Below are 26950 nucleotides of genomic sequence, written 5' to 3' on the forward strand. Positions count from 1 at the left end.
GTTGGGAACATAAGGGAATACATACTTCAGCATGCTTTATCCCTGTAGATCCCTTTTCCAAAATTGTTCAGCATGCAACACTTAGGCAGCGTTCGTTTGGAGGACATTGAGGGAGAAAGCACCTCGTTTTCCGCACGCACGCTTTCCAAACTACTAAACGGTGCGTTTTTTGTAAAAATTTTCTATAGAAAAGTTGCTTTAAAAATTCATATTAATCCATTTTTAAAATTTAAAATAATTAATACTCAATTAATCATGAGCTAATGGCTCACCTCGTTTTGTGTATCTTCTCAATCTCCTCAATCCCCTTCTTCTCAAACACACCCTTAGGAGTCAGGACCATTGGCGAAGGGCAACGATCTATACAACACTTTGAGGCCCTTTTGAAACGCAGGCAGGAATGGTAAAACATTAAAAATAAAAAAAACACATGATTTTGATAGAATACATATACAAAACAAAAACAAAAGATTAAAACACATGGAAAACACATAGGAATGACCATTTCGATACGTCGGAGTAAAAAAAAAATGTCAACAGATAGAATGCAAAAGAAATGCATGAATAAGATGAAATATAAACTCAAAAAGGAAAATACAAGTTGGAGCACTTGCTAACTATCCTCTAAAATTTACATGTATTTAGCCATTACCAGAGAATTCTATATGATTTAAAAAGCTCTAAACCTTTGTTTCAAAATGCCAAATAGAAAAGTTTCTTACAAATTGGAATTCTACGAAATTCCCGCGAAATTTATTTCACAAAGGAGGCCTTAACCAGATGACAATATTTGTTTCTTTCTTCTTTTTTTTTTTGGGTAAAGGTTTGCACTACACTCTACACGTCTACACGTGACGAGGCCAATGGCTATCTGAATTTTACCGGAAGAGAGCAAAGCAAGAGAAGAGAGGGCACCACCAGAAGGGGGGAAAACCGCCACCTCTACGCGTCGCCGGAGAGCGCGCCGGTGGCATGCCGGAGCGCCGCCTACCAATATCCACTCCGGCGGCGGCCGGACCCCGCCGTCACCCCCGACGGCAGCGGCGTCACTGCCGCCTACTCGTCCTCCCGGCCTTCGCCCTCGCGCTTGTCTCCCTCGCCTACCTCTCCTTCTCTTCCCACCCCAATCTCCCCTTCCATGGTAAGCTGCGCAAATCACCCTGCTAGAGATCCGTAGTTTTAGGGCAAGAACTATCGTTTTGCTTGCAATGTAGTAATTGAAAAGCGGGGTGATAGTGGGTTTGTGTCGTAACACTAGAATGTTTTCTCCTCATCGTTTTCAATAATTCGTGGGATTGGGTGGAATAGGCCGAGAAGCATTCTCACCTGAAGTGTGTAGGAAGTTAAGCGTGGCAGAAATGAAAAATCCAAAAATATGTTTTTCTGTTGTCATCATGTCAAATTTAAGCATGTGACACATTTGCATTATAAGATAGGTTTGGGAGTGAACTTTTGATTTGTTAGGGGAAGGAGAAGCGGTGTAATGTTTGTATGCAACAGTACTAGAAAAGGGAATGGACTGTGACGACAATTATGTAGGCCCTTAGGAAACTCACCAACTTTAAATGACGACAAACAGATTCTTTCGTCGATAATGTTCTCATACTTCTCTGGAATGAAGTTTGATGCTATGCTCTACAGCAAAACATCATGATATGGCTAGTATAAAGGATGTTAAGGAGAGAATGGATCAAAGACAAACTCTCGATGCTAAGGTTAAGGCAAATTTGTCTATGTGAGTTCGTCATTTTTTTTCATATGTAAATAATATCTATCTGTGTGTATTTACATTCCTTTGGCTACCATGGAACAACAGTCATAGGATTAACTTCTCATGTCAGGACTAAAGTTGAGTCGGAACCCTTCAAAAGACGAAAGAAATCTCGCAAGCATTGTAAGAGATCTTCTCTACTATATTCTCTACATATTGAGTTTCCTAAAATATGGTACTTTTTAATCAAATACAATAAAACATATCTTATCCAACTTTATCCTAGATGCACTTTGTTCTAAACAGACTAGATAGCATATCTTTTGTTCTCTTGTATCTGCCAAATGCCTAGCCAGCGGCAAGTTGGTTGTAGTAGTACTACCTAATGGATCAGAATATCTACTACTTTGATTAATGTTTCTTGTTACTCCTGGGTTATGACATGTTGAGTATATTCTATAAAAAATGTAAAAAAATATGTATTACTGTAATATATTTTATGAAAATATGATAGTATCATTTTTCACATACCAATTCAAATAGTTTTTTATATATTGGTAGTCAAAATTAGACAAGGTTGACCACACATTTTCTTTATATTTCTGAACAGATGTATAGTACAAGTTAGCATCAGTTCTGGTTCTTACGACTCATATAAGAGATTTTCTAGTCAATTCTACTCATATGCTAAATGCAGACATGAATGCTGTTCTTTTTTGTTTATTAAATTTGCTATTGCTTTCTTCCATCGTGCATACTGCTTTAATTTATCAAATGAATTTTTGCAGATGTACCATGTCAAATTGAGTTTTTGCCATCAGTTGATGATCTAGTGGAGCCTGGTATCTACAACAACTTTACAGGGTTTTCTTTGAACTATATCTCGAAGGAGAATGTATCATCTAGTAATGGTATTTTTGAACCATTGTTTGGTGGACACCAGAGCCTTCAGGAACGAGAAGAGACATACTACGCAAGAAACCAAACCCTCCACTGTGGTTTTGTGCAAGGACCAGAGGATTACCCTAATACTGGATTTGATCTGGATGAAAATGACAAGATTTATATGGCTTCCTGCCGTGTTGTTGTTTCATCATGCATTTTTGGAAGCTCTGATTACTTAAGGAGACCAACTAAGAGCAAGGTAATTTTTTTTTAGGTGCATGGCATACTTGTATACATGTATTATAGCAAGTACCTTATCTGAGAGTACCTAATTTGCGAGTAATGGGTTCTTTTGGAGTTTTATCTCCCTCATGCTAGTACATTAATTACTATCTTTGGCTCCTTTTAAATCTCTCTGTATTTTTTTTAACTTCCATGACTATTGTATGTTTTGCTGATATTTTATAAGTTCAACAATAGGCAGGGTTAGACTGTACTTAAACATTACCGGTTTGAACTCCCACAGATTGGTCCATACTCTAAGAAGAATGTATGCTTCGTCATGTTCCTGGATGAGCTAACACTGGGAACTCTGTCCTCTGAAGGAACTGGCCCTGATGAAACTGGATTCATTGGCCTGTGGAGAATTGTTGTAGTTGAAAAATTACCGTACAAAGATATGCGGAGAGCAGGAAAGGTGCCAAAATTTCTGGCTCACAGACTCTTCCCCTTTGCAATGTAAGTTTTTGTTTGTGCAATATGTATCTTGCCTAGTTTCATGGAGAATATGTTTGGTGTTAGTGATGTAGGATTTGTTTAGGTGCATGAGGAATTTATTAATTGGCTAAAGCTAAATTGTCCTATTTGCAGTTGAACATTTCTATAATAAAAGACATGTTATAAATTCTAAATCAACAATAGTTACTGTTTACTTACCATGTAACAAGTTGATAAAAAGCATCCTAAGTTCCTAAGTCCTAACTACTCCCTATGCTGTTTAGGATTTTTGTGAATTCTTTCAACTGTTTCCTACATATCAATCTCCTATATATCCATGATCCGTGTTTCCTCTACTTGGTTAACAAAAGATTTGTACTTCATTAGGTACTCTATTTGGTTGGATAGTAAACTGCGCCTTAATGCTGATCCAATGCTTATCGTTGAGTATTTCTTATGGAGAAATAAAGCAGAATATGCCATTTCAGTGCACTATGATCGTACTTGTGTCTCGGAGGAAGTGCTTCAAAACAAGCGACTGAACAAGTACAACCACACTGCTATTGATGAGCAATTTTACTTTTACCAATCTGATGGTCTTGTGAAGTTCAATGAATCTGGCAGAGAGCCTGTTCTTCCAAGTTGTTCGTATCATTACCTTATGATCTGATAAATTACCCAGTATGAATATTTCTTCAGTATTGATCTTTTACATCACAATTGTGCAGATGTGCCTGAAGGATCTTTCATTGTACGTGCCCATACACCAATGTCTAATCTGTTTTCATGCCTTTGGTTTAATGAGGTTAACCGGTTCACCTCACGAGATCAGTTGAGTTTTGCATATACTTACCTGAAGCTAAGGAGAATGAACACTGGAAAACCTTTTCACCTCAATATGTTTAAGGTAATAAAATTTCTGGTAAAGCATTTCTTTTCCTTGCTGAATTTCTGCTGCTGTGGTTTGAATTAGTTTGTAATGACAAAACATAGGAGTCCATGCATTTACACTTTTATGTCCCAACATGAAACTCCATAAAAATCTCTTTATTTTTTTATGAACAATTTTAAAGAATAGTTTAATCACCGTTTAATAAGATGTACATCAATAAGCAGGATTGTGAACGAAGAGCGATAACTAAACTGTTCCATCACCGAGCTAACGAGACTGCAGATCCACCTCCAGCTAATCCTTGATTTAAGATTCACTTACCAATATCAGGGAAATGCCTTCATTTGGGTGTTACTTCTGCTACTCAAGCCGCTGCTGCTACTACCACTAGTAGTGCATCGCTCTCTACTAGTAGGGCATTGCTCAGGAGTTCTTCATTTGTTCAGTATGTCCTATCCCAAGCTGCTGGTCCTTCATTGCCAGGTGAAGGGAGTATTCTTGATCAGGGTTCCCTACTGCTGGCCAGACTGGTTTACCCAATCTACCACTTCAGCTCACGCAGAGCATGTCGGCTTCTTCTTTCTCGTTTAGCTTGCAGGGGCATCGTGGGCTCTCTTCTTTAGAGTCATATTTGTGGGGGCTTTATGGATTTGATAGTGCACGTCTGGGCATTGCCGACGATGCAGCAATTTGGTGGGGAGCTCCCAAATCAACAGCAGCAGACAGATGGCTCTTACCAGCAGCCTCTTCCTCGAGCTCTCAGAAGATAATGCTCTCTCTTTTTTTTTGGAGGAAGTTAAGGCATAGACCATGTGTCGTTTGTTTTTGCTTCTGTCGATCTCTGGTCTGTAATTGCTAAGCTGAAACGACTTCATAGTTCTTACATATACTCCATTTTCTAGTACTAGTTCTAAACCTGGGCACCATGCATGCCTTTTTCCTTATGCGGAGTTTAAAGCACAATTTAAAGTTGTTCAACCGAGTTGAGCACAATTTGTTCCGCCCGAAAGGGATTACCCCTCCCCTCTTCCTTGTTCGGTTTGAAGGGGCTTGAAGGAGATTAGAGGGGTTTGAGGGGGAATAATTTCACACCACAATGTAAAATAAATCCCTTCCTCTTTAGGATTAATCGAACATAGCCTTATGCAGTTATGCCGAGTTGAGCGCAATTTGTTCAGCCCGGACAGGAGTTGATTACCCCACACGTGCTGCGGACGTACTTTTATACGTACATATACAGCGGTTCAAATGAATCAGGAGACTCAAATGATCAAATCAGAGCAGCCTACCTAGCAGATGGGAGTCTCAGAAACAAAGCCAAGTAAGTTATCGTAGTAGTACATATAGAGTTACGGGATAGAATCTATGTGACTTTAGAAAGTTATAGAAATTTTTTTTTTTGGAATACGTAAAAAGATTGTACACTTTTATATTAAGAGGAATAAAATCTATACGGGTGGCCAAACAAAGAAGAAAGGGAGGGATCGGGGAGAAAAAGAAGGAAAAAAGAAAGAAAAGGAAAAAGGAAACCAAGAACTTGAGCATATTCTCGCGTTGATAATGTGACGACCTAGCGATGAAAGTTATAGTAGTTTATCTTTTGTAAGAGGAATATGATGGTTTGTCAAGGCTGAATAACGAAGATGTAGATCACTTCCATTTTGTCTTCAAAGAAAGAAACACACATTGTCTTCATTTTATCCAGATAGAACAACATCTACACGCTACGCACGAATAATTCTTCTTAAATAACAACAAAGTTTAACTACACATGCATATACATAAGCAAACAGTAGTACTGCACGGGTCATGGGCGCCTGCGCCTTAAGCTGCTGCTGCTTCAATGCGAGAGGCCGCTTCTGCTTGTTGAGACGCCGCTCATCTCGCTCTCGCTCGCGTCTCTGCAGCCGCTTCTGCTTCTTCATCCAAGCAGGCGTGTGGCGGCTGAAAAGCCTCCGCACGCCGGCCTCCGCGGCCTCCAACTCCTCCCGCCGCGGCGTGCACTGGTACCACGCGAACACGCCGTGCTGCTGGCACACCCGCCTCAGCCTCGAGAGCCCCCAGCCGATCTTGACGAACTTGAAGTAGCGGGTCCTCCTGATGTACGCCATGTACCCCTGGTCTCGATGCGACCACACGCCGAATCGGTTCTGGACGATCATGTTGCTCGCGTGGGCGTACGTGTACAAGTGCCGCTTCATCGCGAACGCGCGTCTCCCTTCGGGCACTCCTGAGCGGCAGTAGTTGCCCTCGACCTCGGCTTCTAATTGTGCCTGGGTCGGCGGCTCCATGTCTCGATTGCCGCTCTCGAAACGATCCTGATGCAAACGAGATTATAACTAGCTAGGAGTAATTAATTAACCAACGAGACAAAGTTGTATTCAGATACGTAGACAAAGGTAACACTATTACGTTGTTAACTTTGATTCGGTCACGTACAAGTTGAGAACCGCAGAACGCTCGTATTTAAACGGGGACAACCGGACATATATGGTGGCGGATGAGTCTCATTCCGCGCTCTCTGCATAATTTATAATTAATTAATACATATTCACAACAATGGCACATAATTAGTACTAAATGGAGTCTGGATTGAGTGACTAACATAGAGCAGTTCAAGTTGGCACACAACATTTTCTGCGAGACTTGCTGCAAAGTGCAAACTCCAGGGGGTGAGAGTGAGACCATCTGTTATTGTAGCGAGCCAGCTGCATGACAGGGGCAAGAGAAAACATATTCGTATAAAAATATACTACTACCTTCGTTTCATAATATAAGTCGTTCTAGCATTTTCCACATTTCTATTGATGTTAATGAATCTAGAACATCAATATGAATGTGGGAAATAATAGAATGACTTACATTGTGAAATTATCAATACTAGATTTTGGGATCGACGGCAAAGATAATTGTCTGCCAATGTGACGATTACTGTCTCATGCAAGATCAGGAAGCAGCCGGCCGGGAATCATCTTCATGTTGGCTGTGAATTTGACGATCCATCTCCATTATATTAAGATAGCAGCAACTCGTAACATGACATCAGTATTAGCTGGAAAACTCTGAACACCAGCTTGCCTACGGGAAACGAGAAGTAGCTATGATTCAGTGGACAAAGTGGAACGAATAAAACTGAACTCAAACGTCATGGAAACCGTTTTACATGAATACAAGCCATTTGCTCATCAATAATCACATAATGACCTTCTATGCAAGATAGCGATATAACTTCCTATCTGCTTTGTCCCTCTCTAAGAATTCACGCTCAATTAGAGATTCTATGCGTTTCTTTATGACAACAGGATTCGGCATGAATCGGGCTTGCAATTGCTTGGTAACCTCAGCTACAATGCTGTTATGATCCAAGACCCTCCTGGATTTCATAATCCTGACGATAGCAGCCTCAATTTGAGGTTTCCTGTCCTCCTCAACCCGTTGACGAGTCTCTTGTTTCTCTGGCTCAGATTCCTTTTGCGCCACTACTGTCCCAATCTTGACCTTAACAAGCTTGCTTGTGAACTTGTCGTTGAAGTAGAATGTGTCATCCTCCGATATATCTTTGCTCATGGGTTCCTTGCGGAGAACATTCTTCCCCTTGACACAAGCAAGAGATTGAAGGCATCTCTTTAGATCCGAGGCAGGTATCGCAGTATCTTGTTCGATGTCTTTGTAGGTTAACCCATCGGTAGAATTAAACAGCATGAGAACACACATCTGATAAGTGGATACATTTAGTTCATGCTTCTGACCTTTCCCAAATGTGGCTTTTATGTCAGCTGTTCCCATGTTTGTTTGCCATGTCAATCTCCGGCCACTGTGAGTTCCAAGGTAGTATGTCCGGAACTTATCACATATTGCAAGGATTTCAGTTGGAAGGTTGCAGGGAGGGCAGGGCTGTGTTGGCCAAGAACCAGTTGTAAGAATGTGGACATCAAGTGTTGGGCCATCGCCAAGTTCCTCAGACTTCTTGGCATAAAAGTCTATCATAGTGTCCTGAGAGGTCTTCATGTCAGTGAACATGCCCTCTAATTTGGAAGTGAACTGGTACCCACATTCTGTCTTGAGTTTAACTATCATACTCCTCTCAGCATCATCAGAAACAGTTTTGCCAGACAATAGTCTTTTCGCCAAATGCTGCTTGTAGTACTTCTCAAATACATCCTTCTCCTGGAGGTACCGAAACAGCATCATGACTTTGTCCAGAATAACCTCCACATCCTCTTCTGTGGCTCCTTTCAATCCTTTCCGAAGTTTATCATCAACATACAACGATATGAATTCAGGTGACCTGTTGTTTAAGTTGATGAAGTACTCAAAGGATGAATTTAGAGCATTCTGGAAAGTTTTGTCATTGCCAAAAGCAACGTTGATGATCTTATCATGCTTGTCCTTCTCATTTAACAAGCGCTGAACAAATTCCACTGGGTCTTTCAACCTCTCAGGATCTGTCACTAACTGCTTCCCTGTTTCCCTTAGGTATGAAGTCATCACATCTCTGATTGTCGATAGCCCATCAAAAACCCTTCGGAATAAGTTGTACATCCTAGCCAAGTCGTCATATTTGTCATCTACAAGCATATTTACAAGGCCTGAGTTTTCCATATGAACCAATCTATGCATGTGATTGGCAATCATTTCTTTCTCAACCACACTAGTTATCTTTGCCTCAGTGCCAGAATCCAAGTAGTGTGAGACACGTTCCATTTCCTCATTGAGACGTCTCTCGGACTTCTTAAGATAGTTCCCACAGTCACAGCACTCAATGAACTCCTGAGACTCTCCACTGTAGAAGCTAGCTGTAACATCCAAAAACGGCTTCTCAAAGTCATCTTGATATACAGCAGCACCAAGATCCATTAACATTTTCGTTATGCTCCTCATCAGGCCTCTGTTAATCATTTCACCCATTCTCTCCCTGTGAATAAGATCCAGAAGGGTATCAAGCAGCCGACTATGAATCATGGGAGAGTGAATTATGTGATCCCTCCACAAATTCAAACCAAGCTCATGAACAGGTGTTCTACGGGATTGCGGGACATATGTTCGATCCATGTACATTAGAATATCTCGGATCATCTGCAATGCCTTATTGTGATCCATCCACTTGGCATTCAGCTCCTCCAGAAACAAACCACCCTGTGCAGCCTCTATTGATTTTGATATTTCCTTCAAGCGCCATGTCATAGTTCTCTCCAGGCCATCATATAGCTTCTCACCATACTTGTGGAGCACCATGTTGTAGGCACTCCTGCACAGATGAAAGGAAATATTGCAAATTACAATCAAGTGAGGTTCAGAATAGTTATTTATCACCAAGTTGCTGTGACGACCAAAGAGGCCGACAAGCATGGCTTCCAACAACTAAGTCAATACTACAGATGACTAGATGGAGTAACCCATCAATATCCAACACCTAACATCCGCCCAATCTCCCTAATACTGATCGTTGACTATAAAAATTCTGTATTTTAACGAAAATTTGTAGGATCACAAATACTAAAAGAGAATTCTCTCGAAAGAAATCACTTTCAACCATCAACATATGCGACAGGAATGTTCGGCTAGTAATCATAATCATTAATCATCTCAAGAGGAGCAAACTTATTAGAATTGGCACACTGAAATTTTCTAATTAACCACATGTTAGGGCCGGGGCGGTAGGATCTAGGTCGCCAAGCGGGAAACGCGACGGCGACGGCAGGAGGCGGGAGGATCATGGGAGTGCGGGGCCTCGGGGGGTTGTACCAACCTGTAGAGCTCCTCGAAGGAGAGGCCACTGGCGTTGTGGTTGTAGATCTCGTGGATGGCGTGCTCCAGGACCTTCCATGTCCGCTCCGCGTACTTGGGGTCGAGCTCCACGCGGTGCTTGAACAGCTCGATCTTGAAGTTGCGTTTCTTCGGCGGCCCGCCCCCGCTCATCGCCGCCGCCGGTGAGGTCCCGCTCCGCCGGCGGCTAGGGTTTTAGGCCGAGGTGGGGTGGGGGAACGTGGACAGAGAGGGGGAGGGCGCAGCGGCGGACAGAAGAGAAAGGCTTCAGTTCCTCTTCTTCCCTGCAGTGCTGGCGTCGCCTGCTTTTTTTTTTTCTCTCTCTCTAATTACGAAGGCGTTTGCCTGCTTTTCGCTCAGGGAGCAAACTAATAATTGTGTTGCCACAAACCAAATACCCCTTTAACAACACTAACCAATAAATAATAGTAGATATTTCTTGATGTTTTGAATAACAAAATATATCTTTGACTTTTTTTACTATAATATATGTAATAAATAAATACCCTACCCTCTAAGAGCACCTCTGGAAAACTGAACGACATATCTACCTTACCCCCTATGAGCACATACAGAAAATTGGGAAGTTGCTTTAAAAATCATATTAATCCATTTTCCAGGATTTTTAAGCTATTACTTAATTTTCCCTACCCTCTATAAGCTCCTTCGGAAAATAGCACCTCGTTATCAACAGTTACGTCACATATCTACCCTACCCCCTATAAGCACTTCCGGAAGATTGGGACATATCTACCCTACCCCCTATGAGCACCTCTAAAAGATTGTGCTAGCACCTCGCTGTCAACAGAGGTATGTCGCATATCTACCCTACCCCCTATAAACACTTCCGGAAGATTGGGTTGTCACTTCACTATCGACAGGTACGTCGCCTATCACTAAAAGAATAATTAGCCGTAAATGCAAGCACCTGTGTCAATCTTGAATTTGAACCTGGGTGAGTTGGTTCCACCACAAGGAACCTAACCAGTTGAGCCACGCTCATTTCACTATTATTTAATTAATCATGCGGTAATCCATTACTTCATTTTACGTGTGTGAAGGGTTAATTTCCAACACATTGAAGAACACAACCTAAATATACAATATATCTCGGAAATGATATATCATGTTCGCCACATAGAATAAAAAATATTAAGCCGTTAGATCGTGATGAAACCAAACCATAATGATATAGAGCGATGGCAATATAGTTGTATAAAGATGCAATTGTATACACAAATATAAACATAAGTTTGTACATTAAATCTAATCCTAGATTCAAATATCGATCTATTCTATACAAAATATAATTGCATATATGGACATATGCGCAAAGAGTATTATCACAAATCCAATATTTAACTAGCTATTTTGTATGGGGAAGTCCTCTACTTTATTATGTAATATTTGTATGATATGAATGTATCCTATATATACAAGTTTTCACGTGCACACACCATTCACACTAGTTGATAAATGTCACTAAAAGTTCTTAGAAAAAAACTATACATATATTTTCAGTAATATTATATCTATATATATTTCTTTGAATCTATATATGGGGCAATTTCATTCTTACCCCTACTTTCATGTTTAATATTGGTTTTGCCTCTATTTTTTAGGGTTTTTGTTTTGGCCCCTATTTTTTTAAAACGAAATTAAGCTTTACCCCTATTTTTGATGGACATGTTAACGGCGTTAAATCTTTGACGAAAAGACATCCTACCCTCACTGTGCTGATTTTCCCCTATTTTGTTCATTAGTTCTGTTTGCATCTTGCAATTTTCGTAAACCAATTTGTTTCAAAATTTGATATACAAATGTGATAAATATAGACAAATATTGAAAAAAAAGGACAAAATTTGGAAAAAAAAAAGGTCATATTCTACAAGTCGCCGCCTCCTGGCCGGGTCGACGGGCCACCGCCGCCGCCTCCTCCTCTCCGCCTCCTGGCCGGGCCAGTGGGCCACCGCCGCTGTCACCCCTAGCCGGGCCGCCGCCTCCTTTCCAAGCTGAGTCGCCACCGCCACCTCCTCCCCATGTTGAGCCGCCACCGTCGCCCCCTGGCCGAGCCATCACCGTCGCCTCCTCCCCAGCCGAGTTGCCACCACCGCATCCTCCCAGCGTCGAGCCGCCGCCACTGGCGGGAGGGGCTGCGCCTGGCCCGCTCGCCGCTGCTGCTTGGCCGCCGGCCGCTCACCGCCGCGTCGCCCTCTCCCCGCCGCCTGGCACGCTCGCCTCCTGCTCGCGCCGGGAGGAGCTGCGCCTAGCCGACGCATGCTCTTCGCCGCCGCCGCCACCACCCGCTCGCCGCCGCCGGCTAGGTCTCAGTTTGACCATGTGCAGCGAGAGGTGAGGAGAGGAGAGATTAGTTTTAACTCTTTCACAGGGGTAAAAGAGTAAATAACTAATTCAAAAAATCTTTATTTCCTTTATTTCTCATTTTTATTGCCATAAACCTGGTCCCACTAACTTCCATCCAAACCAGGGGTAAACGCCTCTTTCGGTTAAAAAAGTGGAGGTAAAAACGAAAACTCTAAAGAGTAGGCAAAATCAATATTAGAGGTCAAAGTGGGGGAAAAATGAAATTGTCCCATATATTTTCAATAATATTATATCTATATATAAAAAATATGACATGTTTATACTCATAAAACTATCAAAGTTTTTTTTTTCTTGATACGGGTTGAATTTGAGGCTAACACTCTACAGATAAGCATAATACTATAATACTATTGAAAGTACCAAATTTTCGCTGATATTTGTAGTTGGTATGATATCTTCCTTCGTGTAGTGCTTGTAATTAATTAATAACTATAAAACTATGTATAGAATCTACTTACATTTTTCATTACTTTCTTATCCTGTTAGTTATATTCAGAAATTCGGAATTAACAAATATAAAGTTATAGGTTGTGGATTCTAATTTTTTTTCTTCATAAAATAATTCTAAAAATTGGAAAAATAAGTATAAAGCTGCACTTTTGCCATAATAACGCGATTCTAGCATTGAAACTTTATTTTTTTAAAAAAAATGCAATTCTAAAAAAAAATTCCCTCTAACTACCTTTCATTCATTTTTGTTCATCGTACCTAACAACCCTCCCGCAGTCCCGCTATCAATCACCCTCATTTATGAGGGACATATAGATTATTTTTACCCTGCTGATTTATTATCTTTTGAATGCTATAATTGTATTTTCTTTAGGGTGGAGGAAGTAGCTTTTAAAACAAAAGCCTCACATTATCACATCCACCTTATCCAAACACCAGGAAAGGGATGTAGAATCGTTTCTCTCGACATGATTCTTGCATATTTTTCTTTTTGAGCTTTTCCGGAGAATCTTGTCTCGCTGTTGCAGCTTGCAGAGGTACAGCACGGCATTTCCCATGATAAGGATTAGGTACTAAAAGTACCGGTAAGAAAGAAGGATTAGGTAAGCTCGATTATTGTGTGGCTAGTAGCATGATTGCACATGTAGAAAGGTTTTTTATGTAAAACCGTATAAAATTCCGACTTAGTGATTGCTGATTTCTCACAAGTCGATGGTCCCTGCCCAATCTGCTGCCTTGTCCGCACGATTACTCATCAGTTCACAGCATCTCTAGACTCTAGGCCTCCTTTGGAGTTGTAGACATAAGAGACCAAGTATTATTTATATATTTATTCTTAATCCAATCACCAAATCAGAGTGGCGCAGCGGAAGCGTGGTGGGCCCATAACCCACAGGTCCCAGGATCGAAACCTGGCTCTGATACTTTTCCTTTTTTTTCTGTCTTGAGCGAATTTTAAGGGACCGGCCGGCTACAAGATTGGGTTTTCGGCCCAAAACGTAAGGCCAACCACAGCTCGTATGGCCCAACATTCTTACCAGCGTTGAACATCATCGATCGATCCACTGCTTTGCCAACGGTTGTAAGAAGACCCTGTTACTTTCTGCCGCTCTGGTCGATCACATTCACACACCCACAAGGCCAAATGAGACCATACCATACTGCACCGAATCGATCGGCACAAGCCTTCACGTGACGGAGCCACAGTCGCCTTAGCCACAGAGCCAGCGAGCGAGCTAGCGCCATAGATGCATCGGTCCATAGCTTAATTAAATTTCGCGCGCATGCACAAGTCCTCGATCGATCAGTTAGCTGGACCGATATGATGCGATCGAACCATCGATCTGGGGCACACACGCACGCAGACAGATCGATCCATGAGACGAGACGAGACGAGACGCGACGCGCGCGCGCGGTCCGCGGTGGCGGGGGCGCGTACTGCCTCACTGTTCATCCGACGCGGATCGGTAGCTAGCTCGCTGCTTAGCTCCAAAAGGCGGCCTACCCCTTTTGGCCTGTAAAGAGCAGCGTACGTACCCCGCGCGCCACCGCTTGCTGTTTGCATATGTGCATGCAGAGAGCTAGCAACACTAGTACGAAACTACGAATTATTGCCACTGCATGCTGCGACATCTTCTGGCTAATTTAAACAGCTGCGTGCAAATGTAGGAGTATATATATAGATCGATCACTGCATATTAGCATATACTGTATAGATCGGGATCCGGGATTACTATAGTTAGTACGCTTTCTGCCTGCGCATGCATGCATGGATATATCTACAAATTAATTTGAATACAACCTTAATGACGACGTACGTGGTACGTACCTGCCCTGCAGCCGTTACGGCGATGAAGTCGATCGATCTGTATATTAATTTGCACTGTCAGCCAGCGCTCTGACGAGATGATACTATCCAGCTAGAGCTAGCTAGACATGCATGCAGCTAGCTCTGCCGATCGTATCACCCCCATCTATGGCCTGTGCAGTGCCTCCATTTAACTCGCCCAACATCGCATGTTTGCCATTGCAGCGCTACCGCTCCATGTCTGACACACACGACTAGTACTCTGGAGTATCTAAAAGTGTAGTAGTAGTAGTACATAACTAGTGCAAATCTGCAATACCGCAACTCCCACGAGAGATATGCCAATAATTGGGATGCATAATGATAACCACGTCAGAGATTTCGCAAGTGCGAACAACTGCATACGAGTGATCGTGTGCCTGCGCTATTCTCAGAGTCTCAGTCTTTAATTATCGACCTGACCATCTTAATGCATTAATTGAGCGTTTTTAAGATCGACCGGAGCACGTACATATGCTAGTATTATCGCCTTTCCGCGGGTGCCTTTAGGGCTTGTTCATTATTTTGTACTCCCTTCCCTTCCTTCCAGTATATAGTAATCTTAGATCGAACGAGACTCATCCTAAAGCTATAAATCTAAATATTGGGCGTGTCCAAAGAGATTACCTTAAAAAAAACTATCACAAGTTTTTTTTAAAAAAAAAACTTTCAAATTTAACTATAGTATATAATTTCACTAAAACTACACTATAACAATAATAATAACTTGACTATAACAATAATAATAACTTGTATATATGTATTAAAATAATATATGCAACTTTATATCTAATTTATATAGAGATAACAATGTAGTTATGTAACTATAGTGTAACTATAGTTTAACTACATGCAACTAGGATGTAACTTGAACAAATCTGTTATAAATATGCGATGGTGGGACTGGCTAGTGTCACTAGCTTATGAAAAGAGAGTTCAAATCCAATAGCAAAATATCTCAGCACAAATCTTAGCGCGGGATCGACGGCCAAACAAATTGAATGTTTTCAGTCCTGAAAAACCTGTCGACAACTAGCTAGCAGCCTAGCAGAAACGATGTCGAAATTTATAGTTCTAGAATGAGTCTCATCTCATTCTAGGTGTCTCATCTCATTCTAGGTTGCTATATATATTAGGATAGATGAAGTAGGTACTTCCCAACATAACCACCACATTATTAGATTACCAACTTTTATTAGATGTGTTCAGTTTACAGTTTTACTAAAATTTAGAAAAAAATCAAGAGTGAAAATTTCTACAATATCAAAGTTTTGTTAAATAGCATTCCTAAGTACACATTTAATTTGTTACATTACCAATATTTGACAGGGTTAACGTGGTGGCAACGAAACAAACAAGCCCTCAATACACGCATACATGCAGAGATCAGCCGGATTCGATATCACGATGATCAATACTGGCCGCGAGCGCCGCCGGCCCTTCGTCCATCCGGCCTCTGCCGGCGGCTAACCATTGAAGGGCAACTGCGTAGCTACCGGCGCGCGAGCCCGCAAAAGCTAGGCGACGGATGATAGCGATGGCGCGCATATTTTGCTGGCTTTACTATTGCTTCTCGGTAGGAGTATAGTACTCGCTGTTTATTCTCGCGATGTCCTTTGCCTGCACGCCCGGCCATTAGCATCTGCAATTCTGCAGCTGCTGTTTCCTCTTCCTTTACTACAGTTGCACGTACAGCTAGCGCTAGGTAGCTAGCTGTTGATTTTCGATCGGAAGGTTTCTTTCCCATTCCCATCGTATTGCCTCCTTTCCCAAAATATAAAAAAAGTTTAGAAGGTTCGACATGAATTAAGAAAGTTGAGGAAATTAAATAAGAAAATCTTGTAATTGATTGAGAAGATAATGTAGGTAGCTAGGGAATTTAAATAGTGAAAAAATATAATTGGTTGAGAAAATAAATGTAGATGAAAACATTGTTATATTTTAGAATGACATGGACTATTTTGTATTGAGATTCTCCAAAAATAACGGCCATAAAGAAAATGATACACTTACGTATTGAAGTTACCATGATTTAATCAACAAAGAACATGACATAGGTTTTCATCTAGGAATAATATCATTTGGGAGGGGGCGGGGTTGCAAGTGGACGCGATAAGTGTGGTACGTGATTCCGAGTCATGTAGGGATGTGCACTGAACGCTGAAAACGCCAGCCTCTATATAGCATACGTGATTTTTTTTAACGAAAATTAAATTTGAAAAAAAATAAGAGTCTGAATAAAACAACGAGCTCAATTTTTCTTAAAAAATATTAACCAAATTTCAAAACTTTAAATCAAAATTTAAAACTTCCACCTCAAATCTAACACTTTCAACTCAGCATTTAAAATCTCTACCTAAACTTTTGAAACTTACATCTCCAAATCTAAAACTTTCAACCCCTATTATTTTATTTTTATTATAAAATATCATGTTTCGTCTCCCTAGCGTAACTGCGTCTAATAGGCACCCTCACATGTCTTCATAGAGAGTAAATTACATAATACTGTTAACAAACCTCTAAATAAATCACTAGTTGTATAAATTCCTTGATTTCCACTTACAGTTCAAGTGCCTACATCTAACAAAAGGCCTATATAAATCATCAACTTTTACAAGTTGTCAGGTTACATAAAATGATTGGGCAATTTTTTTTTGTTGTTGTAAAATGAAAGAGAAAAATGGGTGCAGCGGTGGAGGCCTAGCATGCCACAACACGACCTCTAGATCCAGTCGTTGCCTCCCGACCAATTAATTCCATTGTGTCAGCTGCACCAGCGACAGAGCACCCCCCCAACTCAAGAATCACATGACCTAGAGGCGTAGCATCCGTCGAGGACTCCTCGACTATAGTGAACGACCTCCACAAAAGTCATTGCCGAAGCCGTGGTCTCCCTAACATCCGTCTGCTCCTCCTACTATTTCCTAGGGATGCATGAAGTGGAGCATCGTCCATCAGCCAACTCTGCAAAGGTGAACGCAACACAACAAACACACCGCAAACCACAGGACAAAGTAAGAGAGAGTGCGAAAGTGTAGAAATAAATAACAAGCGAGCTATCATCTTGTTGATGTAAAAACACGGCGGCCTGAGAGATCTTCTTAACTCCAGTGTAGGTCTAAGGCTAGCCTCGAGTGTCCCACTAGGCGTGCTAAAAGCGTGTTGAAACATGACGGCCTGGAAGATTTGCTTAACTCCAGTGCAGGTCCAAGGCTAGCCTCGAGTGTGTCAAGGGGGTGCCAGCTGATTTGATCTTACAATCAGCAAGAAAGACAAAAGCAGAGTTAGTCAGCCGATAGCCGATCGGCAGATGGGTTGATAGCATATCGTTGGTAGTCTTAGCTGATGCGCAGTCTGACCCGAAGATCAACTCGATTTCACACCAAATCCGCTTCGCTCTTCCCCCTTCTTTTTTGATTTTGATGTTAAAATTTGTTGCTAACACATCTGCACACAAAAAGCAAGTTTTCTTAAGAGTCCGTCTGTAAAAACAATACCTAATTCTTATCATTATCTATAAAAATGGCCAATATCTTGGAAAGTCATTTTTTAAGCAGTGTAAATAAGAGAAACACAAAAAAAAAAAAAGCATATCACGTATTGTTGAACTCGCCAGGAATGGATCCAAAAGATTTTACAGAACATGTCGTTCGGTAAAAACAATAGTAACTCTACTACGTATTCCAACAAGCACATACCAATGTCTTTCCTGATATATATACGTTAGTTTTTCTTGAAAGTTCCCATTAAACAGCATATTCCATAGAATTTCAAAGAAAATTGTGGGACCATGCATCCTTCGGTCCAAAGGAGTACTAAAAATTCTTTCAAATTTTTCTCTTACCAAACGAGATGGTTGGAAAAATTCCATTAAAAAAAAAGAGAGATGGATGGAAAAATGACGCGTTCCTACTCCCAAACTGGCCAGTGGGCTCTCCTCTTCCACATGAACAGGTGATGGGCCATGCATGGCACGCACGGACGCACCGTACCGCATCCTGCAATCCACGCACGATCCGGCCGCGGGCCGGCGCATGCAAAACAATCATGCGCTCTTTGACTCTCCCACCCCGGCAAACTGGCGAGCCGCCGCCAATCCGCCGCCGGCCGTCCAGTTGCATGCATGCATGCATGCGCACTCGCGACCGGCCAGTTCAGGTGGTTCAAAACTAGTAAGAGAGGAAGCAGATAGATCATCGTCATCATCTCAGCCCTGAACCTGTGGTCTTATTAATACTCCACTACTGCTCCATCATCTCATCATCTGCTTCGCACGCACTGGCGAATGAGCTAGCTAGCTAGCGAGCGAGCGAACAAGCCCAGCGGTGCCATGCATGCGACGCGAGCAGGAGCAGAGGCTCTGCAAGTGACTGCAACCCGCATGCATGCACGCTCACACAAGTTAATTGGACCAACTGGCCGGGAGAGCTGCGTATGCAGCTGGCTCCTGAAATCTAAAACTGGTAGTTGGATTTGGACCAATTGGGGACTTGGGGGCCAGAGAGGCGCATGTACTCGTGAAATCTCTTGGGCCCTCGTCCGCATGTACTACTCGCCTGTCCATACGTTTTAACGCTACGTACGCGATGGCAGTACAGACTGAGTACGTGCATATGATCTATCAGCATATGTATGTATCGGTCCTGTCATGCACTACGCTGCAGGTGGCGTTGTGGATATGTTAACTGCTGCTATTCCATATGCGCTGCATGCTGCTGCCAACGTACGGCTGCAGAGAGGTATATACCTATGGGGCCCACCGGCCGGGGACCCGTGAACTAGCTAACCAAACTTACTGTAAATTTTTTACCCGGTCGAGCCGTAGACCGTAGTCTACACACAGCTCACAGATAAACCGTAGTCTACACACAGCTCACAGAGAAGAGAGGCCTGCAGAGGCACAGAGCAAATGGCAAAGCAAAGATCATTGAGAGGGTGTTTGGGAGAGAGGGGCTTTCTAAAAAACATAAGTCCCTATATATTTTTGTGAGAGAGACTAAATTTTAGCCCCACTTTAGTTTCTCCAACCAAACACCACATGAGCCACAGGCAGCAGAGGAAGCAGAGGCCTCTACTACTACATCTGCATGCATGCCTGCGTGCAGATGTCACCGTCGACCTCTGCCCGTTTTGCCTCCCTGGTATTAGCAGCAGCGCAAGCCTGGCTGGCCGGCCCCTCTCTCGGATCGCAATTTGCAGCCCACAAATCCAAACCCCAGCCGTCTGATCGATCGATCGATCTAAGCGCCCTTTTCTTTCTCTCTCAATCAAAGACAAGGTGATCAGGAGTGGCCTATCCGTATTGCTCCTCGTGATCTGCTTTATGTGCGTGTCCGTGCCGCAGGTTTGCTGTTCCCCTTTGTGGTTAGCCCGCATGCATGCACGGACGACACGATCGAGCTGGTGCATGGCACGCACGACATCAGTCATCAACGGGCCAGCCTTGGAGCCAGTAGGGACACACGCCACAACAACACAAGATAGCAGTGGTATAACTATATACTGCTCGCGACACTATATTTCTAATTTTTTTTAACGGAAAGCAGCACTAGAGTGCCTTTTCATTGAATAGAGCAGGAGAAAATACAAACCCCTAGGGGTAAAAGGAAAACTGAGAGCCACTATAGCTGTACACTATACAGAGTGCGGGATTAACTCACGCAGCCGCTTAGCTCCTGCTAAAGCCCAAAGGCTCGCCTCCTCTTTGATTTTCATTAGTAGGAAGTTCGTTGCCACCTCTTTGTGATCAAAAATCCGCCGATTCCTCTCTTTCCAAATTTCCCAGACGACTAACAGAATGAGCGATCGAAGTCCTTTTTTCGGGACACTAGGCGTGTTTGCAATGTTCTCCCACCACTGTTTGACTGACTGGGCTTCCTCCCATTCCGTTGGGTCCATCTGCTGATAGCCCACCCATGCAGAGACGAGGTGCCAGATCCTCTTGATGTATCTACAAGTGGCAACGAGGTGCAATGCCGTCTCAGTCTCGCGGCGGCAAAGAGCGCAACAACCATTGTTCTGCCATCCCCTGGTCGCAAGCCGGTCTGAAGTCCAGACTCTGTTCTGAATGATGAGCCAAGCATGAAATTTGCATTTCCCTGGCGCCCAGGCTTTCTGTAACGCTCCGCCTTTCGCGAGTCGTTAAAAACTAATTCGGCAAAATCCTAATTGCGAAAATTTTCGTTCTTTGTGTGCGAGTCTAAGTCGTGCCGAGATCTCATATCAAATCCCGTTGTTCCCTCTCATCGAAATCAAAATCCTCCGCCTCAAATTTCCTCTTCCAATTCAAGTCTCCGAAATCTAAATCCGAAAGTCAATCCCTTCCTTTGAATCCTCGCCAAATACATTTCTAAATCCCAAAATGTCCAAACCCCCGTTTTGTTTCCTTCCTTGACTCCACCCTATGTTCCCGAGAACAAATACCCAAGTATTCCTTTTGAATCTTTCCCATGACTTCTCCTTGAATTCCCCTTGATACATCCCTAAACCCTCGAGTTCGAATATCAAATTTGAATTCGAATCCAAACCCTAAATCTCTCCAATTCTATCCAAATCAGCTTTCTCAGTAAAAGTCTACTTTACCTCCCTCGTGATGATTTGGGCCGAAACCTGCCGCTGGCCCATCTCTTCTCAGCTCTCTCCATCTCCACGTGCGCCGCACGTGACCACCGAGAGAGAGAGAGAGAGCGCTGTCTCTCTCTCCCTTCCCTCTCTCGGGCGTTCTCTCGCTCTCTCGTTCTCTTTCTCTCTCTCGCGCCGACGCCGCTTCCCGCCGTCGCCGCCCAAAACCCGCCACCGCCTTCACTCTCTCCCGCGCTCGCGCGTGGCCGACCGGCCGGTCGTTGCCGCCGTCAGCCCTGCCGCGCCTGCGCCGCGCAGCCGCCCGGTTGCCGCCGCGTTAAGCCCTGGCGTCGCCTGCGTCGTGCGCTGCCGCTCCGCCACTCCACGCCGCACCCATCCAAGAGTAGGAGAAGCAGCTGCTCTCCCTCTCCTCCCCCTGTCTCACACCCCTCTCCCTCCTCCTTTTCCCGTTTCGGCAAGGGTCAAGCCCTCCTTTCCCTCTTCCTTTTTCCTTTTGCCCGACCACCATCGGTGTCACCGCCTGCCACCGCCTGGGCCACGGGCGCGACCGCCAGCTCGCCGCCCCCACCTTGACCGCGCCAGCCTGCGCTCCAGCGGTTCGATTTCAGCCGCCCGATCCATCGCCTTCGCCGCTCCTTGCATCCTCGGCATCCGCCGCTCTTGCATCGCCTGTGACCGCCAGCCGAGCGCTCGACCGCTCTATGTCGGTTCCCCCTCCCAAACCGACATTCCTCCACTATAAAACCAAGCCACCCCAAACCCCTCCTCTCTCGTTTTCACTCGCCTCAGTCCTCACACCCACCGCGCCATTGCCGCCGAACCACCGTCGCCGCCTTGTTGCTGCTTGTCCCGCTCTCGCCGTTGCCGTCCGTTGCCGAGCACCGGAGGAGCCGGTGCGTGCGTGGACGCGTGACGAGGAGCTCCGGGCACCACCTCTCCCTCCCTTCTTCCCCGGCCGCGCCCTCTCGGTGCCGTGCCGCCTCGGCGTCGCGACCACCTCGCCGCGACACCGACCGCGCCGCCAACGCTGCCTCCTCTTCGTTGGTGAGCTCCCTACCATGATCCTCCTCCTGCCGCACGATGCGCCGCGCCCGCCGCCCCTCGGCATAGCTTGCCACAAGCTCTTGCTCTGTCCCGGAGGCCGCCTCTCATCGCCAGCCAATCTCGGTGCCGCTCCGTCCAATCCGACGCCGGAAACGGATTCCTTGAACCCCGGAGATGCTCCCACCCCTTTGAATCGAACCCTCATCGTCTCGTCGTGTTTTCCCCTTTTGATCTCCGGTGATTGCCGCCGCCGCAATCCACCGTCGTCGGCTCCTCTCGCGTCGATTCCTCTCGCCGCCATGCTCCCGGGGATCCCCTTGACCTCCCCCTGGCTGCCCCAAGGCCGTCGGCCTTCTCCCTTGTCTCCGCGCCGTGTCACCGCTTCCGCCGCCGCCTAACGCCGCCGTGCGTGAGCCGCCGGTGACCATCGGGTCCCGCGTCCCCGCGTGCGCATCGCGGTCGCGTACCGGTTCGGCTAAGCCCGAGCCCGCGCGCCCTTCGCTCTTCTCGCGCGCGGCCACGTCGGCGTGCCGGCGAGATTGGTCGCCGCCGCCAGCCGCTGTCGTTTTTCCCCCGGCTAATCCGCTCCGTTGAATCGATCCCCCTTGGCCTCCTCTCTCTTCTGGTGCTAACCCCCCAATCCACCTCGCCGCCGTTCGCCGGTTCACGTCGCTCATCGCCGGCCATCGGATCAGCGTGCCCGGCCTCCTCTCCCTTCCCCATCCGACGTGGCATCCACGTGGATGCCACCTCAGCCGCCCGGCCCCGCGGAGACCGGTCAAAGGTCTCCCGGTCCACTGATCCAACGCGCCGCCTTGCGTGCACCCCGCTCGCGTGAGCCGTGTCGCCGCCTTGTGGGTCCCACCTTGCGCCCGGCACGGTGGACCGCGTCCACCGGCTTGCGTCGCGTGGGCCGCGCCTCGTTCGGCCTTGGGCCGCCTCCCTCCCGTGCGCCGGCCCGCTCGCCTCGGCCGCGCCCGCGCATCTCTTCGGGCCGCGCCCCTTCGTTCGGCCCAAGTCCAATTAACATCCCTCCATCCTTTCTTTTTTTCAGGGATTTAATAAATCCTTTTTTCCTTTGTCCCATAAATCAATTCCTTATTCCAAAATTTCCATGAATCATTTCCCTTGGTCCCGCACGTCCGTGACTGTCAATAATATTCTTGAGAATATTATTTCTATAAATTCCATAAACCATTTCTCCTATTCTAGAAACTCCAATTAAACTTCCAAAATTCATATCTCCCGATCCGTAATTCCGATTGACCCCGTTCCACTTCCAGTATTCCCGTAAAATCGAGATCTATTTAATGGCACTATTATTTAGTCTAAATAGGATCCTTTTCTTGGTCTTTTGTTTAGGTTTTCGATTGTTTGTGTATAGTTGCGGTTACCGGATTTTCGTCGATCGCGGGTTTTCTCGAAGATTCGTGAAGCTTCGTGAAGACCTTGAGCAAGGCAAGTCACCCTTTGACCAATTGCCCCTATAATTGCAAAGTCATTATTATTTTGTTTGCAACATGCATTAGTAGAATCACACACTTAACTTGCTTGGCCTCGGTTTGCGTGCCAAACCGACGGACCTACCCAGTAGTCGCACTAATTTTCGTAGGTCGTAATACCCTGATTCCTTGTCGCTCCACCCTTGTGGTACCTCGGTATTCGTGCTCTTTGAGCGCGTATACCAAATATCCCACAAACACCATTGTTTGTCGAAAACTTGGGAAATGGGTTTGTGAAGCCTTCAAAACCCGACATGTGGTGTCGGTGTGTTTGAAAATAAAATGAATTGTGAAAACTCGCGATGCGGGGGTTGTGCCTATGTGGCACTGTCCCGTATTCGCATATAAGGACCGATTCCTGTGGGAAACTCATCGAACATAATCAAAGTGCAACCACAAGGTGGAATGGGACACCCTGGCTAAGTAACTAGTCGGTTCAGGGAAACCTCGCATGCCAATAGTTGGGAACGCCGGGGCGGGGTCGGACAAACCGGGTTCCTGGTAAGGCAAGGACGAGAAGCTTGCTCACTTACCGATCAAGGTGGTTGGAGTTTGATTTGTGAACGCCTAAAATGGCCTATGTTTATGTGAGGATTTGATCCTTCTATGTGGCATGAGGTAACCCTGGGTCGGCTTGGGAAAAGCTTTGTTGCGAACCTCCGATACCGACGGGTGTTCGGAATAAGTTCGTATCTTGTGGGTAAAGTGTACCCCTCTGCAGAGGTTAACTAACTGTTCGAACAGCCGTGCCCACGGTCATGGGCGGATATGAGGTGGTTCCCGTTGCGTAGATTTGTTTGCCTGTGCTTTGTGAAAAGTTGTTGTGGTGTGGGAATCGTAACCAGAATCAGCCTATGTGGCAGATGGATGACCTGAGTGGTCAGAAACGAATCTGTGTGATTCGGGATGTCTGTGGGCATCATAGACTAGGCTTCCCGAGTGGAGGCGGATTGCTTTGCTGCTGGGCAGCTGGACTCTGGGAGTCCGAGAAAATGAAAAAGGCTCTGGGAGCCGATTAATCAAGTGGAATGGCTCTGGGAGCCGAGAAGTAATGATCTGACCCGGGAGGTCGGTACATTACTAAATGAGCTGTTGAAAAACATCTCTTAAAGTCGAATCGAGACGCAAGTCTCTTTTCGGCCCAAACTTAGAAAGAAATAAATCACTTAGTGATTTCAAAATGATTTCAAACAAAAGATTTGCAAAACAACCTTGCCTCTCTTTCAAGCTTGCATTAAACACCTAAGTTCCCGTGACTTGCTGAGTACGAAAGTACTCACCCTTGCTCTATATAAATATTTATATATAGTTCCTCCGCCCTGAAGAGAAGATAAAGTGAAGTGAAGATTAGGGTTTCGTCCTGGTTCCCAGCCGTCGCCTGTGGTGTTGGGTGTTGGTCCGTTGGTTCCGCTGCTGCTGCTGCTGTTGGTGTTTTCTCGTCCGCGTCGTCGGTTGTATTCTCGGGTTGTTCTGAGCTGCAACCTAAGTTAAGGTAAATAAGTCCTCTATTTATTTTAAGGATTGCTATGATTCATATTTGTCACCGTGAGTACCAGCACTATGTCCTGGGACTGGTACCGAGATCGCGGTTTCGTAGGAAGCGGTTCGCACCGTTTCCCTACGACACGCTCCTGTCAGGTGCCGTTGTACGGCGGTATCAGATTGGGGTGTGACACTTTCCAAATCAAGGAATTGAAGATTGTACTCGGCGCCCCGCAGCACTGCGCATGGTAAGCCAAGGAGGCCGTGTAATGCCCATTGTTTGTGAACTTCCAATTAATCTGATCCTGTTCTCCAACGTCTAAGTGCACATTTCGGACCGCTTCCCACAGTGCGACTAGCTGTTCGACGAGGTCGACTGTGATAGATGATTGTGAATCAAGCTTCAAATCTTGCACTCAGGCGTCCTCCTCCTTTCCTTGCCGAAGGGATTTTCCTCTGTTTTTTGAGATCGCATAGACAAGCGGCATGAGGTCTTTGGGTCTTCGCCCACCAATCCACGCGGACTCCCAAAATCGCACCGTGTTTCTGTCCCCTATTGTTATGTTTGTTGAGGCGGCGAAGAGGTTCCTATCTATTTCATCACATGGCGTCTCCAGCCCCACCCAAGGTTTGGTCTGGTCCTTCCATTCATGCCACAGCCATCTCAACCTCAAGGCCCTCGTGAATTTGTCCAGATTTAGGACCCCCAATCCTCCTTGGCTGGTTGGCATGCACGTCTTTGTCCAATTGACCTTGCATTTCCCTCTGGTAATATCACCCGTGCCTGCCCAGAGGAAGTGGCGTCGCTGCTTGTCTAGCTGCTCGAGGGATTCCTTTGTGATTTTCAGAGCGGTCAGAAGGTAGATTGGTTGCGCCGTTAGCACAGATTTGACGAGCGTAGTTCTTCCAGCCGCTGCCATGTTTTTTCCTCTCCAGCTTGCTACCCTTCCGGAAATTTTGTTAAAGACAGGTTGCAAGTCCACCTTCCGCAGTCTTCCCAGAGCTAGGGGGAGGCCCAAGTACTTGATGGGGAAACTTGCCCTCACCACAGGGACGCCGTCAAGAACCTCATTCAACTCGATGCCGCCGCATCTGATGGCCGCCACTTGGGATTTCTGAAAATTGGTGACGAGCCCAGTTGCAGTGCCGAAGTGCTGCAGGATGTCCGTGAAGGCCGTAACATCGCCTCGGGTGGGATTAATGAAGATGATGGCGTCGTCTGCGTACATTGAGATCCTTAGCCTAGTTGTTCTCCCCCGAATTTTCGAGATTGCGCCGAGCTCTGTAGCCTTGAAAAGGATTCGCTGAAGGGGGTCAATCGCAAGTATGAAAAGGAGTGGCGATAGGGGGTTCCCCTGCCTAAGGCCTCTTCCGTGCTTGATCCGCTGCCCTGGCAAGCCGTTGAGAAGTACTTGGGAGGTGGAAGTTGATAGCAGAGCCCCCAACCAATCTATCCACTTTGTTGGGAAACCCCTTCGCTGCAGCAAGGCTAGCAGGTAATCCCAGCGAACTGAATCAAAGGCCTTAGTTATGTCTAACTTGAATAGCAGCATCGCCCGCCTCAATCGATGGTATCTTCTAGTCATGTTTCTCACGAAGAGGAAGTTGTCATGTATGCTTCTCCCTTTTATGAAGGCACTTTGGTTGATCGAAATCAAGCTGTGCATATGAGGCCTTAGTCGCAATGC

General features: G+C 45.2%; 3 protein-coding genes, 1 non-coding gene and 1 pseudogene across 9 annotated transcripts; 2 read left to right on the forward strand and 3 right to left on the reverse strand.

Moving 5' to 3' along the window:
- Positions 1-869: 869 nt before the first annotated feature.
- LOC4330719 (probable hexosyltransferase MUCI70) lies at positions 870-5221 on the forward strand. Of its 3 annotated transcripts, none has more exons than XM_066307495.1 (9): positions 870-1141; positions 1642-1735; positions 1842-1894; positions 2500-2855; positions 3123-3334; positions 3701-3957; positions 4042-4220; positions 4430-4688; positions 4797-5221. In XM_066307495.1, exons 1-8 carry the CDS (start codon positions 973-975, stop codon positions 4508-4510), a joined length of 1401 nt encoding a protein of 466 aa, XP_066163592.1. In that variant the 5' UTR covers positions 870-972; the 3' UTR covers positions 4511-4688; positions 4797-5221. The 3 variants fall into 3 exon arrangements, with proteins under 3 accessions (XP_066163592.1, XP_025878687.1, XP_015623474.1); XM_026022902.2 differs by having other exon boundaries at positions 4536-4688; XM_015767988.3 differs by having other exon boundaries at positions 4536-5221.
- Positions 5222-5840: 619 nt separating this feature from the next.
- On the reverse strand, positions 5841-7283 carry LOC107278672 (uncharacterized). Of its 4 annotated transcripts, none has more exons than XM_066307496.1 (4): positions 7068-7283; positions 6811-6913; positions 6645-6726; positions 5841-6523 (listed from the first exon to the last, which is right to left on the reverse strand). In XM_066307496.1, the coding sequence occupies exon 4, from the start codon at positions 6494-6496 to the stop codon at positions 5930-5932; it is 567 nt and encodes a 188-aa protein (XP_066163593.1). In that variant the 5' UTR covers positions 6497-6523; positions 6645-6726; positions 6811-6913; positions 7068-7283; the 3' UTR covers positions 5841-5929. The 4 variants fall into 4 exon arrangements, with proteins under 4 accessions (XP_066163593.1, XP_066163594.1, XP_015626688.1 ...); XM_066307497.1 differs by having other exon boundaries at positions 7138-7271; XM_015771202.3 differs by having other exon boundaries at positions 6811-7100.
- A 31-nt stretch (positions 7284-7314) lies between these two features.
- LOC4330720 (cullin-3A) lies at positions 7315-10314 on the reverse strand. The gene is made up of 2 exons (XM_015771200.3): positions 9955-10314; positions 7315-9453 (listed from the first exon to the last, which is right to left on the reverse strand). Exons 1-2 carry the CDS (start codon positions 10122-10124, stop codon positions 7413-7415), a joined length of 2211 nt encoding a protein of 736 aa, XP_015626686.1. The 5' UTR covers positions 10125-10314; the 3' UTR covers positions 7315-7412.
- A 3343-nt stretch (positions 10315-13657) lies between these two features.
- On the forward strand, positions 13658-13729 carry TRNAM-CAU (transfer RNA methionine (anticodon CAU)). The gene has a single exon. It is a non-coding gene; the product is annotated as a tRNA-Met (tRNA).
- An 11685-nt stretch (positions 13730-25414) lies between these two features.
- LOC136355291 (uncharacterized) lies at positions 25415-25993 on the reverse strand (annotated as a pseudogene).
- Positions 25994-26950: the final 957 nt, after the last annotated feature.

This window comes from Oryza sativa, chromosome 2, assembly GCF_034140825.1.
Source record: "Oryza sativa Japonica Group chromosome 2, ASM3414082v1".
In the NCBI taxonomy this organism is placed as follows: Eukaryota; Viridiplantae; Streptophyta; class Magnoliopsida; order Poales; family Poaceae; genus Oryza; species Oryza sativa.

Coding starts and splice junctions, on each gene's coding strand:
- LOC4330719 (XM_015767988.3), top strand. CDS start 973: ATGCCGGAGCGCCGCCTACCAATATCCACTCCGGCGGCGGCCGGACCC. Junction 1,895..2,499: donor AAAGAAATCTCGCAAGCATT/GTAAGAGATCTT, acceptor GAATTTTTGCAG/ATGTACCATGTCAAATTGAG. Junction 2,856..3,122: donor GGAGACCAACTAAGAGCAAG/GTAATTTTTTTT, acceptor GAACTCCCACAG/ATTGGTCCATACTCTAAGAA.
- LOC107278672 (XM_066307496.1), bottom strand. CDS start 6,496: ATGGAGCCGCCGACCCAGGCACAATTAGAAGCCGAGGTCGAGGGCAAC.
- LOC4330720 (XM_015771200.3), bottom strand. CDS start 10,124: ATGAGCGGGGGCGGGCCGCCGAAGAAACGCAACTTCAAGATCGAGCTG. Junction 9,454..9,954: donor TCCTTCGAGGAGCTCTACAG/GTTGGTACAACC, acceptor TCATCTGTGCAG/GAGTGCCTACAACATGGTGC.